The sequence below is a fragment of the Salvia hispanica genome, chromosome 5, assembly GCF_029641045.1.
Source record: "Salvia hispanica isolate PSC_SH4W2 chromosome 5, Shi_PSC_v1, whole genome shotgun sequence".
NCBI lineage: Eukaryota > Viridiplantae > Streptophyta > Magnoliopsida > Lamiales > Lamiaceae > Salvia > Salvia hispanica.
The window spans coordinates 33,411,672-33,432,080 of record NC_142696.1 but is presented as its reverse complement, the minus strand read 5'-3'; the positions used below and the strand labels follow the sequence as shown (position 1 = coordinate 33,432,080).

The 20,409-nt window shown below is 32.5% G+C and overlaps 3 protein-coding genes across 4 annotated transcripts; 2 read left to right on the top strand and 1 right to left on the bottom strand.

Annotated features, from left to right (window-relative positions):
- The first annotated feature begins 276 nt into the window (after positions 1-276).
- LOC125188868 (transcription factor bHLH36-like) lies at positions 277-1,517 on the top strand. The gene is made up of 3 exons (XM_048085935.2): positions 277-700; positions 836-1,171; positions 1,258-1,517. The coding sequence occupies exons 1-3, from the start codon at positions 407-409 to the stop codon at positions 1,339-1,341; spliced, it is 714 nt and encodes a 237-aa protein (XP_047941892.2). The 5' UTR covers positions 277-406; the 3' UTR covers positions 1,342-1,517.
- A 4,117-nt stretch (positions 1,518-5,634) lies between these two features.
- LOC148926680 (uncharacterized) lies at positions 5,635-6,593 on the bottom strand. The gene has a single exon (XM_089058010.1). The coding sequence runs from the start codon at positions 6,549-6,551 to the stop codon at positions 5,694-5,696; it is 858 nt and encodes a 285-aa protein (XP_088914136.1). The 5' UTR covers positions 6,552-6,593; the 3' UTR covers positions 5,635-5,693.
- Positions 6,594-12,730: 6,137 nt separating this feature from the next.
- On the top strand, positions 12,731-14,423 carry LOC125188864 (PTI1-like tyrosine-protein kinase At3g15890). 2 transcript variants are annotated; one of them, XM_048085929.2, is made up of 4 exons: positions 12,731-12,905; positions 13,002-13,146; positions 13,242-13,504; positions 13,730-14,423. In XM_048085929.2, the coding sequence occupies exons 1-4, from the start codon at positions 12,844-12,846 to the stop codon at positions 14,316-14,318; spliced, it is 1,059 nt and encodes a 352-aa protein (XP_047941886.1). In that variant the 5' UTR covers positions 12,731-12,843; the 3' UTR covers positions 14,319-14,423. The 2 variants fall into 2 exon arrangements, with proteins under 2 accessions (XP_047941886.1, XP_047941885.1); XM_048085928.2 differs by having other exon boundaries at positions 12,999-13,146.
- The last annotated feature ends 5,986 nt before the right edge of the window (positions 14,424-20,409 follow it).

The following is a 20,409-nucleotide window of genomic DNA, read 5'->3' as shown; positions in this document are numbered from 1 at the left end:
TAAATTCCAAAAAACTTGAATTTGTGGTTGAGAATATATTACTTATATACATCAATACAATGTGAATCTGTATATATCGTTGAAATGAAACATATACGCACTTATTGGCGTAGCAGCTGTCCCACAACAGCCGATGGATAAGAAAACCTGTCGGAAATCTCAGTATCCTATCTCTGTACACACGCAGACAAAGGCGCCAAATCAATAGTGACACCAATATACTTGATTACTTAATTATATTAATAGATTTCCAATGATCCCAAGCCACTCGAAAAATACCTACTAAAGATATCAATCATGCAATGTACACATCATGATACATATATTTCTCTCTATATTTGTTTATTTCGTCCCATTTCTCTAAGTATTTCTATAGTTTAAATAATTAAATAGTCCCAAAAACAACATGGAAAAAGATTGTAGCAACCAATTCATCCCTTCACAAGAACATGAAATTCCCATTAGTACTCCAGATTTCTCGATATGGGAAGCCGGTTTTGATCAAATCTTATTTCACAACGATCCAACCAATCTCGAAGGAAATAAAATGGGTGAGGGTGATTTACAAGTGATCGAAGATGCAAGAATCAATGAGGTGGAGAAAAAAAAATTGCACAAAGAAATTGAGAGGCAAAGAAGAAAAGAAATGGCCGCCCTTTATGATTCTCTCCGTTCAGTCCTCCCTTCCAACTCTATCAAGGTAAAAAAGCAATTTAAATTATCAATTTTGTAATTTTTATTTTTTTATTTATATTTATCAAATAAAACAATGTGATTAATCTTGATGAATTGGGAAAAAAAGATGATCTTAATGATTTTTTATTTAAATTTGAAGGGCTTGCGATCGGCATCTGATCAAATTGCTGAGGCTACAAAGTATATAAGATATATGCAGAATAAAGTGAGGCAACTAAAAGTGAAGAGGGATAAGATGATGAAATCGGCTGAAAATAACAAAAAGGGTTTGTTGAGCTCTAGCAAGGGTTTGCCTATCACAGTAAGGGTTCAGCGATGCACGGGTAGCGCCGAGGTGCTGATCTTCGCGACAGCGGAAGGGAGAAGCCTTCGCCTATCGAGCATCCTGCAGCTGTTGGTCGAGGAAGGGCTGAACGTGGTGGACTGTAACTGCACCAAATTTGATGGGAGGTTACATTGCACCATCCAATGTGAGGTATTGATGTGTGTGAGTGTTACTATCCAATTTGGTGATTGCAATATCCAATTTGACTTATGTATTGAATCATTTATATTTTACAGGAAGGACGTCCGAGTATCGATCTACAAACTTTGCAAGTAAAGCTTACAAGTAACATCGAAAATTTTGGTGATGAATCTGGATAGAACAAACACAATGCTTTCGTGCATCATTTTTCTGAGTCATTTTAGTAAGTTTGTTTTAAATGTAGCATTACTTTGGCATGTGTTTTTTTTTTTTTCCTTTTTCGGGGTGATGTTTAAACAGTTTTCGGTCCGTTGCTGATGATATTGGTTTGATCTGTTATTTTAATTTTTAATCAGTAACATATCTTATCATTATTTTCTACATTAGGATTGCTTCCTTTTGTATATATGGGATTAATGCATCCTCTTATTGCCTCAAACTTGATCTGAAAACTTCAGCCTTCAGGATTCAATTTACTTTACCCTAAAAGGTTATTCATACATCATCGACGTATGAATAACACGTAACAATGTGGAGCACCCGCGCGAGATCTCTTTCATTTATATAAAGGTCTACGAATTTAGTGTTATATCTCGGCTTAGGCATTGGAATCAATCTGTCCTATGTGCAATGTATCTTAGGAAAATTCTTACTATTTGTTTTCAACAAGTAGTTTTAAGAAACATAAATGAAAGTGGATAGAAAAATATAGTGGAATGAATGTGTGAACTTTTTTTTATATAGTTTGATAATAAAATATGAATAAAATAAGTTAGTGAAATGTGTGTCTATCTACCATTTTAATAAAGGTGATACTTCCACAACGAAATCAAATTAATTGTTTACTCTGTTGCTTGATTAAAAATGGGTCCAAACCAATAAAAAGAAAAATAATGCAATATATTAAATTACGAGCCAAGAATTGTACATGGAAACCCAAATTTTAAAAAAACCACGAGACCGAATTCTAGAGAAAAAATTCTACTATGTACCATAATAAGCTTACAAAATGTTCTTTTCCCTACACTCGAAACAAATCTCAAATCTAAAAAATCTCCTCTATCCCATAATAGGTGTTCATACATTTTTTTTTTTAATTTGTTTCATAAAAGATTTCACATTTTCTTTTCAAAAAAAAGTTCTCTTTCATATTAATATAAATATATTATTTTCTCTCTCCACTTAAAACACAAAACAACGTCTCGTACCATTATCCAAATTTGTCATCTATTATAGGACGGAGACAACACAATTTAAAGAAATACTCCCTCTATCCCATTAAAAATGCAACATTTTTCTTTTTTGGTTGTCCCATTAAAAATGAAACGTTTCCTTAAATGGAAACAACTCTCTCTCTACTTTTTCATCTCTCTTACTTTACTCTCTATTCATTAACTCACAAAACAACACTATATAAAATCCTGTGCCGATTCTCAAATGTTGCATTTTAAGTGGGACGGAGGGAGTAGAATATTGTGTAATGGACGATCTCTTTTTAATTATACTTGAAATGACATCATTTGTTTAAGATGAATTTGGCGTTTGATTTTTTTGTCGAATGAAGAAAAAGCATTACTTTTTGTTATGATCAAGAGGATTTTAATTTATGTTGATATATGGAATAATACCAAAATACTACGAGGCAAATAATAGTGTGTCGTTACAAACCAAAGAGTTTATTAAATAATTTGAACGAAATGTTTTAAAATATAAATACTTACTTAGGCCTGCTCAAGCAATAAAATCGAAGTACAAGTATTTAATTAATTAAGAGAAGTGGGCGTTAAATAAGCAAAATGTGAATATAATACAATTGGGCCTAAGGGATTAATTTAACTAACCTTTAGGCTCAATTATTAGAAGCCGAAATCAATCAAATAAAGCCCAAGAGGATGATTTATTTTGAGCCCATATCCTTATTATCTCCAAGATTAACGTCTGCTCTCCCACTGTTTCACAATATGCAATAAAATTTCACCCTTTCAGAATCTGCCATAAAATTCTCAAATTAAAAAGAGAAGAAGATCTGCCATCCAACCCAATCCATCCAAACTCTCATTTCACAAGAGGAACATTGCATTCAATCCCATCTACTTTGATATGTAACAAAAAAAGGATCATTTCAATAAGTGATGCATCATAACCAAAATTCCCTGCAGTCTAGTCCATTGTAATCAATGCATGAAATCAGATTTTGTTACCCTTAGTGATCAAACTGGCTTTCATCACTTCTCTATTAATGCTTTGTATATAGCTTTTGTGATCCATTAATTGTCCCAACTTCTCTAATTAATTAGGCCCTGATTTACCCACCTCCCGACATTAGATTTCGAGCACCCCAAGGCCCAAACCAACGGCAAGTCGCCTAATTGTACATCTTGTTTGGAACATAACATAACTACTATAAATATCATTAATTTCTGTTTTTTTTTTTTTTTTTTTTTCTGCTTTGCAGTGGTACAATGAATTAATTATAAGAGTAGTGATTTAGAGACATAATGTCTCCAAGCCATAATAACATTGTGACTAATTTACCCTAACATTAAAGTATTAAATAGATATATACCTAATTAAGGAAAATTTAACCAAATTAATTATTCTTATCTAAATGCATATATGTTAATTGGAGATAAACTTAATCATGCAACTAGAGTAATGAATTTAAAATTTTTTCAATCAAAATCATTCTTGTCGTGTAAATTTTTAAAACAATTAATTAAAAAATCAGTAATTTAGATTACCAGTATTAATTAACACACTACATAACTAAATTATTATATTTAATTGTAAAATAATTTGATTACTTAAATAGCATCATATGCTTTTTCAAATAGATTTTACGTTGTGCTATTCTTTCATAACTTATTTTTTTCCTTAAATTTTCTGAAACATTTTGTCAATATAGTAACAATGAAATCATTCATTTAATAGTATATGAAAAAATATTTAAAAAATTAAACATTTATCTTATTCAATTTGGTTTATATAATAAAATAATATACTATTTTTTCATTATCTTTTCAATTTTTTTTGTTATTTTTCTTTGCTTTAACTAAATTTAATATTTTTTATTTAATTAAGCTAGGGCGTCTAATATTTTAATATAACTATTTAATTTTAAAATATTAAATAGATGAGTTAAGAAAATACAATTAATTTTTATTCAGATTCAAATATATCGTTTTAAATGTTAAAAATCAAAGAAATTATTAATTTAATACAAAAATAATTGGATGAATCTACTTTTCTCATTTTAGATTATTTTAATATACCACATGTCAACTACTACTAATTGATTAATAATTAAAAGTAATAAGAATCATAAACTCTGCTAATATTATAAGATAGTGCGGAGTATTATTTGTTTAGAGTTAGGAATTCTAATATTTGCAAAAAAAAGAGTGAGGGAATATTATGTAGCTTTAAAATGTTAAATGTATAAGTTAAGAACATGCGATTATTTATTGATCACTGTTAAACATAATCTTTCAAAAATTATAAATTAAAGAAATTATAATTTTGTAAAATAAAGAATTAAACTTAAAATCATAAACACTAGACTCAATTAGCATTCGTACACCATGTATCAAATTTAATTTATTGCATGTTATAGTTAAATATTTTAATATATTTAAAATATGAAATAAATGATATAAGAACATATGATTTTATCGAGGTTCAACTATAATGGTCCAAGATTTAAGAATTTAAAAAAATCAAAATAAAAAAATAAAAAATTAGAACTAGAGAATTCTTAAAATCAAAACCATATACTCACTTAATTAGTAGTATTAATATATAATATAGTATTATCAAATTTTAATGTGTTGGGTGTTATATTAAAGTGAGCTAAAAAATTTATTACTTTTTAAAGATTATTGTGAATAAAAAGTGATTAAAAGAATAAGTTTATCAATATTGAAGATTATAGTATTATAATTACAAAGTAATTATTTTTTGTCACATGCTATAGTAACTCTAAGTATCTACAGTTCAAAAATATTAGATAACTAATTATTTATATTTTATAGCGCTAATTATTTGTTAAAAATGATTTAAATTCACATTTATAAAGACTAATTCATTAAGAAGTCTGAAATTATTTGTTTGTTGATAAATCTTATTTTATTTGTAGACAAAATGTACACTAAATATATAAAGCTAATAAAATTAATATTTAAAATTTTAAAGAAATATCTTTAAGTAAATGCATTAAAATGGGCATATATAAAAAAAGTTATCAAATCATGTTTTAAACAATTAGATGATTGCAACATGTTATTAAATGCATGCATCATCTATGCATAATCAAAATTTATATGTTTAAGGTGTATTTAGTAAACAAATTAATGTAGGGGTAATAAAGTACATATACAAAATATAAATTTAATTAAAAATATGATATAATATATACTTACCATTTTAAGCATTATGGCTTGGAGACATTATGTCTCCAAAACATTTTCCTAATTATAAATACAATTCTGCTATGCATAACAGCCTAATTCAATCTAGTTATCACAATGCTTTATTAACTTAGTACAGAAGGTACAACATAACTAAGCTCAGATTCCCACCCAATATTACCTGAAACCAAATTATAACTACCTTGATACCCATATCTGCCCTCTAAAGGTGGAAGTGGGTCCCAATCACTCGACGCAGCATCGACTTGCACACCCTTCCTTCCTTTATTGTTAATTGCTAACACTTCACTAAGAGGATTACAATTGTACCCCAAATCCAGGAATGGATTCTCTTCAACTTGGCACATCATATGTGATTCCCAACCTAATTGAGGTTCCCCCAGCCACCCCAGGCTCGAATCCGGGCCCACCGAGCTAGGCTCCTCGTTCATAACAACGTTGTTCTTATTGACAACCATGTCACTGACGTGTAATTTATCGAGAATACGATGATTGGCCGCAGTTTTCATTGGTTGACTAGGTGGGGCCTGTTGATCTCCTTTCGAGGCGAAGGACGCGTGGCCTTGGATCAGCACACGAGAGCTTTTCTTGTTGAACAATTTTGCTATCAGGGCACTGGCGAGACTGTCAGTCTCGCCAGTGCTACACATGGCATCAAAGGAGAATGGCTCTGCGTTCTCTGGGAATGCGGAGCCGGGGCCTGACTGCGGCAACTCGAAGTTGGTGCGAGCATTTGCTCCTCTCAACTGTCGAGCTGCCTTGTCATAAGCTCTGGCTGCATCCTCAGCAGTGTCGAATGTCCCGAGCCATAACCTAACCTTTTGCAAGGAGTCTTTGATCTCAGCGACCCACCGCCCCGAGGGCCGTTGGCGGACTCCAACAAACTTGTGGTGGCCCCGCGACGACGTTTTCCGTCGGACTTGGATGCCCTCGTCGCCTCCTCCGGATGTATTTTGCTTCATCTATTAGCATAGTTTGCTAGTCTATACTAAAGTTTATGGAATAAATTTACTTATAGAGTTATAGTCGTAAGTCGTAACCATGAAGGAAAGGAATTATATTGGCTACGTTTGTGGACAGATGCTAAATGACAATACTAGGAGCAATGATATATCAACCAAGAAGGAAATTAATTATATTGGCTATACATTTGTTGACATACGCTAAATGACAATAATGAGAGCAATGATATATTTAAGTATACTTAATATGAATGTGGATGTCACAGCAGGTTGCAGGCCTTGATTTTGTCATTGAATAATCCAAAAATGACAGAGCTGATTGTTACAAGAAAACATTTACATAAGAGTTGAATATTTATCGATGTTTTGTTGAAATGGTCAAAAACGAAGGATATTGGTTTAATGTTGGTCCACATGATGGAAGCTAAGGGAACCATCGACTAAGCATGGGCCAACACTAGTATGTTTTTTTTATTGATATGGTTCAAAATTAATTATTAAAACATAAAATTCATTTTAAGTATATGTCGATTTATGCAAGTAATAATCACTTTGTTGTTGTTTTAGGATATAAAATGTATGAGTGCATAATCAACATAAATAACAACAATATAAATGTTAATAGCATTCTACATAGAGAACAGTGTCAGGATGAGCAATGATCAATTACATGTCAGTATTTTATAATGAGGGATATATATAACTAAAAACTGAAGGTGGAGAATAGAGAACTAGCAGAAAACCAAATTGGAAAATTTATGAAGCGGGAACTACTTCTATTTTTTTCTGAAATTTTATTTATAACATGCAACCAGACCACATCATGATCATTTTTATGAAGTTAAAGATTGTATTTATTTTTTGTTATGTCTTCTCTTAACAGTTTATATAAGCTGAACACGCCTTTGCGTCTCTACTCATTACTCCCTCCGTCCCTGAAAATTTGTCACCTATTTCCTTTTTCGTTCGTCCCTAAAAATTTATCACCTTTCACTTTTACCATTTTTTAGTAGTGGACCCTACATTCAACTAACTCATTCACACTCACATTTTATTATAAAACTAATATATAAAAGTAGGGCCCACATACCACCAATTTTTTCAACCCACTTTCTATTACATTTCTTAAAACCCGTGCTGGGTCAAATGGTGACGAATTATTAGGGACGGAGGGAGTAATATATTGTCCATGTAGTTTACATGCTAGACTTACTTCTAAAACAGAAAAATACTAATGATCCACTTTGGATTATTCTTGTAAACAATTTTATTCCTAAACTTTGCAATCTATGTTAATACTCCTAAATCTGAGTTAAAGAGACATATATATGGTAATATGCAAATACTGAATTGTCAAACAATGAACAAATAACACCTATAAAATCAAGCACTATAGAAAGAAATTTATTTACAAACAATGAATCAAAACTTCATCAATTGCCGATATATTTCTGTAGATGATGTTGATGCCAATTTCAATCAATCTTACTCTGGTTGTAGAATTATAATCCCTTAAATAATTAAAGTGGAGTGAGAGTAAAGTAAGTGAGAGAATAAAGTAAAGAAGAGTCTTATCTACAATATTTTCTTTTTTACTTTACTTTTTCACCACTTTAACTATTTATAATTATTTTTTCAAATGAGTGCGCAAAATGAAATGTCTCTATTACTTTGGAACGGAGAGAGTATGATTTTCTACCTATTTTTTTTTATCCAGAAACTAGCATGGCTTTTTAATTGTGAGCTTTGGAGTCATTATATAGTTGTTGTGGATGAAGTTTAGTGGGCTTATCATTCGCAAATAGCATGATTTGGCCCAAAAAATCGAAATCCTAATCTGTGAAAGAGCGCAATTTGTGCACCAAGAGCATGGTTTGCGCGCCACTGCCACATCTATGATTTACTCACCCAAATTTATTCTCCGGTACAATATAGCACTTTTATTTATTAATTCTACAATGGTTAAAAAATAAAATTTTTATTGTACTCCTTTGAGTGACAACTGACAAGTTTGTACCACAACTAAGAAAGTGCATGAAACTGCTAGGCACATTTGAATGGGCTAACAACCCAATAAAACGTAACCTAACAAATTAAAAACGGGCCGAAATGATTATTCAACGTGTGATATAGCCGAAGCCTGATTGCCATTTAATAAGGAACAAACGGTTAAAGCAATTCACCACCATCCGGTTTAATCGAGATTACCTAATCTTGAAGATGGATGATTAGAGTTTCAGAATTACTTTCCCACGCCAAAAATGATATTTTCTATATTCTTTCCATCCGCTAATAAATATCTCATTTTTTACGGCCTGTATTTTAATAAATTGTTTGACTTTATAAAAAAAAATGATAAAAAAAGAAAAAATAGTCGAATGTGGTGCTCATTTTTCGTAAATGAAATAAAATATCTATTGGTGGCCAGGCAAGAAAGGGAAAATAAGACGTTTAACTGCGGATAGAGAGAGGAAGTAACTCGCAATATTACAACAATAAGTATATATATAGATCATACGATGAAAGAAAGCGTCAATGAATATAAGATTATTGAGACTCCGAGACACCTTAATTTTGTGTAAAGCATATGTTGTACAAAAAGATAACGACATCTAATGAGAATTATTTCTGGTATAAATATGAACATTGCTTGGAATAATCAATGTTTGGATCGCAATGGATCCAGCTTTTGTCTTATAATTATTGAAGTAAAGTGTACTGGGGAATTAATGTGTCTCAATTAACTTGTCCATATCCATTATTTAAAGTATACTAGTATATAATTTATAATTAGACTCTACCTTTTTTTAATTAGACTCTACCTAAGCTCCAGCATTATTTGATTATGATATACAGGTTTCTTGACAAATCCTGTTTCGGCTATGCTTAATTATCAACTATACAATCCAATTGTCACATTGTCTTCATCTAAATGGACTGTTGGAAGTGGATGATATCATACATATGGGTTGCTTTCCACTTTCCGCAGCATATCCACAAATCTTTTTATTAAATAAAGAGATTTTTATATTAAAGAAAACACAATATTCAAGCATGAAAATGATTACACAAAATAAGATGTACGGTGTGGATTACACAAATACACAATTAAATTTCAAATTGTAATTGATAAATCTATACATATATAAAAGCCGAGTTTTGACCTTCTTTTGAAATATTTATAAGTTTTGGGTATGAATTTTAATTATATACAAATTTTGGTGTAACTAACAATCATGAATAAATTTTGGTGTTAAATTTCGTGCAGTTATGCAAGAAATATGTGCATTTTGTAACTGCCAATTATGAATAAATTTTGGGTCATTATTCTTGCAATTAATTATAATTATTATTCCCAATGACTGTGAATATGAAGGAAATTTAGTATCATGAGAATATCCGAAATTTTATACATCCCATTAATACATTATAATATATCTATTTATACATATAAAAGGATAATTTTAGAAAATATTACAAAAAATGCATTTATGAGTATTATGATAAAATAAAATAAAAAAGAATTAACGATAGAAATTAAACGGTTTTGGTTTTATGGTCAATCCTAATTAACACATTAAATTTCTCTATATTCTACAACAAATGCTAATTAATACATGAATAAGAAGAGTCAATTGAAACAAAGCAAATCTCTATAAATACCTCATTCACAAAATAATTCTTTACTCAAGTTCAACAATGAAAAACGCCAGCACAAGACGATGGGTTTTTGAACAATGAAACTCCATATCTGGAGTTACACTGTTTACGAACACATTTTTTTTCTAAAATTGTATTCGAAATGTCAATATTTTGTTTTATTTTGAAAATATATAGAAAGTGTTTATAATTTATTTCAGGAAACAATATAGAAAAAGAAGGGAAGGCAAGAGGAAAGGAAGAAAGAGAAACCGATATAGAAGAACGACACGAGCACTTCAAGAGGATTTGGTGGTGAATATTTTGCTGGCAGCAGTATAAGAAGATAAAGAGAAAAGGAAGGATTGCATAAACAGAAGAGGGAGGGTTTAGGAAATGAAAAATTTGTATGCAAAATCGTACTACTATTTAAAATGGTAGAGATATTTTCCATATGGAGTATAATTGTTTAGTATAATATATATATGTAACACTAAATTTTGAATTACATTTACATGCGTTACATAAATCTAAATTAGTTACAATCTATCCCTATAATTATGCATCTATCCCTAAAATTATGGAATTAAATTAGTGTTAGGTTTTGAATTTTCAAACAACATTCCATTCTTTACACTTTGATTACATAATATAAAATTGTATTAGTGGATTCAATTACGATTTGAAAATTAATTCTACCATAATTACATGAATTACGAATTATTCTACTTTCAAGATTGTTTACAAATATAAGTACACTTACGAATTATTGTTTTATTTACTATTAGATTTTATTCATATTTATACATGTGTGCTTTTTATTTGTTTTATAGTTCATCATTTTATCATTTTACAATGATATTATTATCTCCTAATATTTCATTTGTATATAAAATATTTTATTAGATTTATATACTCTACCTTGGTATATATTTCTAAATTATTTAGTCTTATGTAATATGTAATGATATTGTCACTTATTTTATTTATTCATAATATCAAAATGATAGTACGAAAATATTTTAAGTCGCGCATAGCGCGTGGGTTAATACTAGTAATTATAATTGCCGAGGTTAATATACCTTAATTAGAGCAAGTAATTAACATTAGAATTAATAATTTTTGACTAAGAATTATGAAAGGAAATAGTACTAAATTTCAATTCAAATGTATTTAAAACCTAATCAATTAATAACTAACTGCTCATTGATCACAATCCAGACGGCTGCACACACTTGCGCCTGTGGACATTAATAAAAAGTATCGGATAATTAATTAGAATCACTATAAATACATTCCATTTTCAACTCTGACAAATATTTAGGTGTAACGGCTAACGATAATAAAAAAGGAAATACTAAGATTTTAAGGGGCCGTTTGGTAGCTATGTTTCGCCTAGATAAGAGATTAATCTAGGTTTATTTGTGTGTTTGGTAGTTATGTTACCAAACATAGTAGCCCGTGTTTTATTTCCGGCCCGCACAAAGCCCACTGAAAAAATCTTATGTTTTAGTCATATTTGTAACTACCCAAAATCCTATGTTATTTATCATGGAAGCCTAGTTAAGTTAGCAAAATACAATTTTACCCATCAAAATTTCTAACCCATCAATTTTACTTAGTTGTTGTATTGAAGGACGTCATTTTCCTATTAAATCATATTAAGAATTTTGTTGATGTCAATTTGTTGTTCTAATTATATTACTTTGTTATTTTATTTACATTATATTATATTATAATATTTTCATTATATTACTTTATGTTCTCGTTATATTACTTTACATTAAATCGTATTATATTCTCATTATATTACTTTATTTACATTATATTATATTATACTTATAATTACATAATACTTGAAGGCAATTGCTTTTGTTTTGAACATAAATATACGATGTTGTTCAATCCACAAACGCTTTAAACTTCAAAAAAATTGAACATATAAAATTTGGTACTTGATAAAATATTTTCATATAGAATTTGTCCAAAATAATAATTGATTATTCATAAAATTTGTCCAAAATTATTAATGCTCACAAAAATAGAATACCAAAATAAATATAAGTTTTTTGATATAAAGATGCTAATTTTTGTAAGGAGTTTAGCTTGAAAAGATGTTAATTTTAAACAAAACGATTTTATAGGAATAATTAGGGTAAAATGATGATAGTTTAGTAATTAACTTAAACTAATGAGGATAATTTTGACAATCATAATTTTAATCCTTACTTGTGACTTATTGTACCAGACACTACAATAAGATAACTCACAATTATCTTAATCTACCAAACACCCAATATATGTAAATTAACTAATCGAAACTATGATTACTATCATAATGGTATCATGTCTAGTCGAAACATGACATAGCTACCAAACGAGCCCTAAAAGAAGAAAGTGCAATCATGTTGAAAAGGTCCGAATGCAGAATGCATAAACAATTTAATAAATTCCATACGTGTAAAACGATATTATAATATGGTTCTTGACTTCCAAGGCTGCATTTTGTCATTGTGGAACTATTCTCACTAACTGTGTCTGTGGCGTTGATTTAACCGATAATCTGCCGTCTATATGCCTTCTTCTCCCTTAGATTCCAAACACCACAACTCATCCATTTTTTGTGGTCTTAGTTCATCCAAATTAAGAAAAGATGATGAAATATATCTGCAAATGCCTCTTTTGCGTCTCGATTGAGAACCAACCTAAGACCAGGTAACTTCACCCCTTAATTATATGTCTATGATTTTTAATTTCCAAAATATTTCATGTTAGTATTTTTTTAAAATCTTTTTCTACAAAATTAAGTAGCTCAAGCAGGCAGAAAGACTATCCATGGGATATCTACACACTCAAAGAGCTGGTCCACGCCACGAACAACTTTCACACCGATAACAAAATCGGTGAAGGAGGATTCGGTAGCGTTTATTGGGGCCGAACAAGTAAAGGAGTCGAGGCAATTTTTTCGTTTCGTCTCTTAAAATTTGAAACCTTAGATAAAAGAGAAATTAATCCTTAAAAAAATAAAATTTCATTTGTCCTTCTCTGCAGTTGGCGGTAAAAAGGCTGAAGGCGATGACCGCGAAAGCAGAGATGGAGTTTGCCGTTGAGGTAGAGATTCTTGGTAGGGTTAGACATAAGAATTTGCTAGGGTTAAGAGGATTCTATGCTGGCGGAGATGAAAGGCTAATAGTATATGATTATATGCCTAATCATAGCTTGCTCACTCATTTGCACGGACAACTCGCTCCCGAAGGCCTATTGGATTGGCCTCGAAGGATGAACATCGCAATTGGATCAGCCGAGGGGATAGCGTAAGTAATTCAAATCTTATCATACTAGACTATCCAACTTTCGAGCAATCATCAATGTAAGTGATGAAATTATACTGATAGCCGCCTTTCAAAATTAAGGGCAATAGGGTCTTATTCATTATAATATCATTAATATTTCAACTCATTTAAACTACCGGCGGCTATCAGTATTTCATCACTTTCTCGAATTTGTTATTGATTGGATCTTTGTTGCGTGATTTGAAGGTACTTGCATCACGAGGCAAAGCCTCACATCATACACAGAGACATAAAGGCGAGCAACGTGCTTCTAGACTCGGAATTCGATGCCAAGGTAGCGGATTTTGGATTCGCGAAGCTGATACCGGAAGGGGTGAGTCATTTAACCACGCGGGTGAAAGGAACCCTAGGGTACCTAGCACCCGAGTACGCCATGTGGGGGAAGGTTTCTGAGAGCTGCGACGTGTACAGCTTCGGGATCCTGCTCCTCGAGATCATCAGCGCTAGGAAGCCCCTGGAGAAGCTCCCCGGGGGTGTGAAGCGCGACATCGTGCAGTGGGCCACGCCGTTCCTCGACAAGGGAGCGTTTGAGCAGATTGCTGACCCTAGGTTGAAGGGCAGGTTCGACCGGGACGAGCTCAAGAGAGTCATCGCTATCGCCCTCCGGTGCACGGATGCAGAGGCGGAGAACAGGCCGAGCATGGTGGAGGTGGTGGCGTGGCTCAAGAGCGGAGTTGGGAGTAGGAGGAGGGAGGTACGGATTCACAAATATAATACGGAGGATGAATATGAAGATGATGGTCGAGTCAATGATGTGGAGACGACGTCGTCGTAGCTTGGTTTCTTGGTTTTGTCCATGTATATTTGATTAAGATTTGATCAGACTGCTTTGTGAATTATATTGTTGTTATAATTGGTTTGTGGAGTTCAGGAAATGTAATTAGAGTATATCATTTGTTCTAGTTTTTAGTTATATACTCCTCCCTCCGCCCACCAATTCAATTATTCAAGACCTAGTTGATCCGGCACGGATTTTAGAATATATAGTGAAAAATTAGGGGAAAGGGTTAGTAGAAGGTGAGTCCGAATTTTATGGAGTATTATTTTTATAATAAAATATGAGTAAGATAATGTTAGTTAATCGTAAGATGTATTACCAAAAATAATAAAAAAGTTAAATAAGATATTTATTGGTGGATAGAATTAAATGACAAAATAAGAAGATTATTAGTGGATAGATGAGTACTAGGAATTTGTCTAGAATTAAAATTTGGATTTTGCATGCACAACATCATTGATCAATTTTTATACTCCCTCCATGACTCCATCCCACCATAAGGGAGTGACTAATCTATTTGGAATGTACCATCATAAATATGTCGTTTTCCTTTTTAGCAAAAAATAATACTTTTCCTTTCATCTACTTTATTCTCTCTTCAATTCTCTTCTTTTTTTCTCTCTCTCATACTTTACTCCCTCTTCACTTCACTCTTTAAATATCAAGTTCTTAAATATCGTACCCAAATGAAGTGGCTCAGTAGGTTATACGCAATAGCGGACATTTATCGTCCTCTCTTGCACAAAGACTGCCGATCGGTTAGCCCTCCCACACGTCCTATCTATATTAACTGTCTTATGTGGGATAGTTATTAGTTTTAATACAGATTTGGTTAATCCCTTAGTCTTTTATAGCTCATTTATAGCACGGTCTTCAACTCCGAACATAGATCGATGCTATGTCATTTAATTTCACAAACTTAAATGTCTTATCACATTTATTATTGGTCAAAACACTTTAACCGGACACACGATTCCAACACAAATTTCAAGCCTATTTATAATTTTACTTTGTACCTTATGAATGTTAGCAGCTTAAGGAAAGATTATTCTCTACTTTACTCTCTCTCCACTTCAATCTTTAAATATCAATTTCTTAAATCACGTGCCCAAAGAAAGCGACTCGTCATACACAATAGGGGATGTTTTATTGTCCTCTATTGCACGAAGACTGCCGATTGGTTTGGCCTCCCAAAAGACCTATCTATATTAATTATCCTATGTGGGATAGTTAATAGTGTTAATACACTGTTAATTAATCCCTTAGCTTTTGCCCCTAGCTCATTTATAGCTCGCAATTTTTACGAACTTTAATCTATTATTTCTCATTCATCGGGAATCGAATTTGAGAAAATGAATATACCACGGTCATCTATTCCGAACGCAGATCGATGTTATGTCATTTAATTTCACAAAATTAAATGTCTCATCACATTTTTCTCTTTTTCAAAACTCTTTGATCGAATGGACGATTCCAATACAATTTCAAGCCTATTTATAATTTCTACTTTGTACCTTATGAATGTTAGCCGCTAAAGGAAAGATTAACTAGATATGTGATCTCAAAACTAATTATACAATAACTAATAAAGTATATATCCCATATTGTGAGGATGTGTATATGCTGGTGGTTTAGGTGAACTCATGGTCCCAGCGTCAATTTTTAGTAATTAATCATTGAAAAGTTCAAGTAATATAAGGTAGCTAACTAAAGACGGCCACTAAACTTCAGCAAAATAAAGCCATATGCTAAAAGCGTTGAACACTTGAACTACCGACGACGTGCAAATTTATCTCATTCTTCGCTTAGATGGAATATGCGTATATACATTGGTCTCATTTAATACTAAGTAAGTTAATATGCTAAGAAATTAGGCATATGGAGTGAATAGGTTGAAAAATAAGAAAAAGCGACGGTGTAAGTGATTTTTGACTTAATGTAATAATAAATACTGATCAAACTTTGACGGTGTAAGTGATTTTTGACTTAATGTAATAATTAATACTGATCAAACTTTTTGAATGATATATGCTAACTTAAAATTTTTTGTAGCTATTTTAAAATATTGATGAAACATTTTATAATCATGGTGTAACTATCCGAGCAATAGTATATTTGCACCATATACTTGCAAGAGTTAAATAAATAGTGCATTAATATTGGTTCGACTTTGAACTGATTTCTAGTTTACATTTTATTTTTCGCATAATACAATTAGGGCATGATTGGTAGCAATCTTGGGCTTTTACTGGAATCCCAGTTAACGTGAATTACAACAATTTTAGATTATTAATATTGGCTTTAATGATGTTTGGTACAAACCTTTTTTAGCTTAAGCCATTGTTTGGTAGGCCAAAGTCAATTTACTAGAAAGTCATACTAAACATTGTGCTACCATTTATGTCCTTCCTTTTTGAAGGCAAATGACTCTCTTCTCCCTCTCTTCTTCCTCTTGACCCCTCTGCCTCTCTCTCCATCTCTTCGCCTCCCTTCTCTGCCTCTCCCTCCCTCTCTTCGTCCTCCCAACTGCAAAAACCCTCATCCGGAAAATCCCAATTTTCCTTTATCACCGGAATCCCCTCCGATTTCGCATTCCCCAACCTAACAGCACCCCAATTGCTTCATCAATGGCCGCACCGGAGCTAGCTCAAACCGAACCAGAGGGAATCGAGGGAGTCCCGATGACGTGGCTGAATAGGCCCCGGTCAAAGGTGGAGGCGTCCAAGTGCGTGATCTCAATCTGCAGATCCTCCCCTTACGCGCTCCGATGCAACAATGGCTCTTTCCTCACCCAACCCTAAAAAGTTTAGCTTCTGCAACAATGGCGATTTCACATTAGACCTATGTACAGCAGTGGAATACCTGCCGGGGCTTGAATTTGTGATTATAGAGCAACGAATGTGGGCCTTCCTGGCTCCTTCTTCATGGGTACCAACAGCTGCGTCGCCGAGCCGTTGGAAGGCAAAATCGGTAAGAAGAGGAAACTATCTTTGTTGGAGATGCAACAAAAAATAATACCACACAATTTCGAAGAAAAGGAATTGCCTAAAACGCCGAAATCAGTATGATTTTGTGGAAGATCCGAAGTTTTTCTTCCGGATTTGCCGACTAGAGCTAGATCTACCAAACAGGAGAGAAGGTAGTAAAAGGGATGCAAATTTGGGCCTTTTCGGGGTTTTATAGCTTCTTAAGAGCTACCAATCAAGCCCTTAGTATATGATTCATACATTTGCGTTTTCGTATAATATATAGTTGATTAATGCATTGGTAAATTGTATAAGCTGCATGTAGTCTTATTTTTATATATTAGTATTATCAAATTACTAGTAAAATACAATAAAAAATGTAACTGATCAAATTGTAAACTGCGACACATAATAATGGGAAGAGGTATTGATATTTTTGTCATGTTAGATTCAATAATTTGTGCTTTATATTATAGGGAAAAGTCAAAATATTTATATAAATATACGGATTACAGCTATTTCTTAATAAATATAAGGTTAAATCCTCTCTCCGTCTTCAAAGAATATGTATTTTGGGTTCGGCACGAATTTTAATGCAAAATTGATAAAGTAAGAGAGAGATAAAGAGAAAAAGTAATTAAAGTATTATTAGTGGGAAATGAGTCCCACCTCATTAGAGATAAAAGAGTTTCCAAAATTGAAAAGTGCATATTCTTGTGGAACGGACTAAAAAGGAAAGAGTGCATATTCTTGAGGGACGGAGGGATGGAGGGAGTATCTGATTTGTCTCGACTTATTAGATCTTCGATATATGATTCGAAATGATTTTCAAGAAACACAAACATATATTTCCTTCGTCAGTGAATACGAGTCTCATTTCTTTTCGGCATGAATTTTAAGAAAAGTTAAAAAGCAGGTGACAAAAGTTATTGAAATAGGGGTCTTGCTTGTATATATTAGTTTAAAATGATATGTGAGTGGAATGAGTTAGTGAAATTTGGAGCTTCTTTACCATTTATAGTAATTATGACCGGGACTCCTATTCGTGGACGGACTAAAAATGAAAAAACGGGACACCTATCGCGGACATAGGGAGTATTTGCAAACCTATATTAAGTTATTAACTCTCGAAAATGATGAGTATTTTTTCAAACAGCTAGATCTAACTTTTTTTAAATTACTAACTTGCTAACTCATCCAACAAGTGTATTAAAAATATCAACACGATTATATTAAAATATCAATGTCAACACAGTGTATTAAAATATCAACTAAGTTTATGTTGACATTGCAATATAATCGTGTTGATATGTTTAATACACTGCATTGATGGGTTAGCAGAGTTTGCAATTTAAGAAAGTTAGCATGATCACACATCTATTTAACAAATGGTGATACTTTATTTTTATTAATATGCTCATTTTTTCTTTAACAAAAGTCCACTCATTCTTTTATACTACTCCCTCTGTCCCAACTTAGTTGAGTAGTATTCATTTTTAGATTGTTCCAACTAAGTTGAGTCATTTTTTTTAACTAATAACAAAACATCCAATTTTACTTTCTCTTATTTTTTCTATTTTATTGATCTCTCATACTTTTCAACACAATTTCTTAATTTGCGTGCCCAAAATTTTTTACTTAATTTAGTTGGGACGGAGGGATTATAATAAACTAATTCGTGTAGTTTTAAGGGAAATCCTCACTCTAATTTTAGTTACTCTTAATTTACTTAATTTTTACAATCCTAGATTTGTAAGTCCCTAAAGCTCCCGACACCCTTGAAAAGTCCTCACTCTCAAATAACAGTGGCGTTTTAAGGGTAGCTAATTGTAGTGTCAACTAAGTCGTTCTAACTCGCCAAACTCCTCTCACGATTATGTAGCAAATCAATAGATCATCACAGAATGTGTCACTCAAACGTGAAGCAATTATCCAGAACTTGACCGCTGTTCAAGAGACAGAGGCTACGGATCAACCCACAACGACCGCTGGCCAAGGTGCAGCGGCCCGCTGGGAAAACGTGGCGCACAAATTTGACCTACCTTCTCCCCAAGATTTACCATATTGTGCTAAATATTTGTCATATCTGTGGTACATGAATTGGAGGCTATAAATACCCCTCAAACTTCACCAACAGCAGTCTTCTTTTTGCTGCATAATTCCAGAGCTAAATATTTGAGAGTTCCTCTTTGATCATCAAAGTTCAAGGGTTTTGAAGAAGGAATCAAGAAAAGATCTAGACTACAAGAATTCTACGTTTTGGTTTTATTTGCTTTAGTCTTTATGTTTTCATTGTTTTCCCTAAAAACTATGTCTTTAGCTTATTCTATCATGTGAACTAAATTCATACTCCCTTCATCCCGGCTAAGATGACACATTTCTTGGCCGGCACGAGATTTTAGGAGTTATTTGTTAAAGTGTTTAATTGAAGAGAGAAAAGGAAGGTGTAAGTATTAAAATAGAGAGAGAAAAAAAGATGAATATTTTAATAGAAATGAGAAAAAAATGGTTGGGTGTATTAATTAGAGAGAGAAAGATTCCAATAAAGGAAATGTGTTATTTTAGTTGGGACAAACTAAAAAGGAAAATGTATCATCATAAGCAGAACGGAGGAAGTAGAATTCTAGGGATGTGTTAGTAACGACTTTGGTTATACAGTTCCTATTTATTTAATATCCGTTTTGTTCATTGCTTCGTATCTATTCTTTCGCTGCGCACACTCGAGCGGTCGATGAGCGTGTTCTATTTTTCAGCACAACTTTCCGAGAGTGGACCGCTATTCGTTCAGCGGTCGGTGGCTGGATGTGTTGCAACGGACCGCTGGACGGCTCAGAAGCTCCATATTTCCAACTTCAACTTTTAGTTATCTTTTTAGGCTCTAAATTGCACATTTCTCACAAAACACGTTGATGTGAATCAAATAGTACATTTTTATCCACATAACTTTGCATGATTTATAAGGTTTAATCCTTGCAAAAGTATGTTTTAGAGTGTAGGAAGCGGAATGGATGGTGAAACGAGACATGCAATGGAGCTTGGATGGAGAACAAGGTCATTGACAGACTGCCCAGTTTGACAGATTGCCAAGGCTGCCCTGTTTGACAGATTGCCCAGTCTGCATC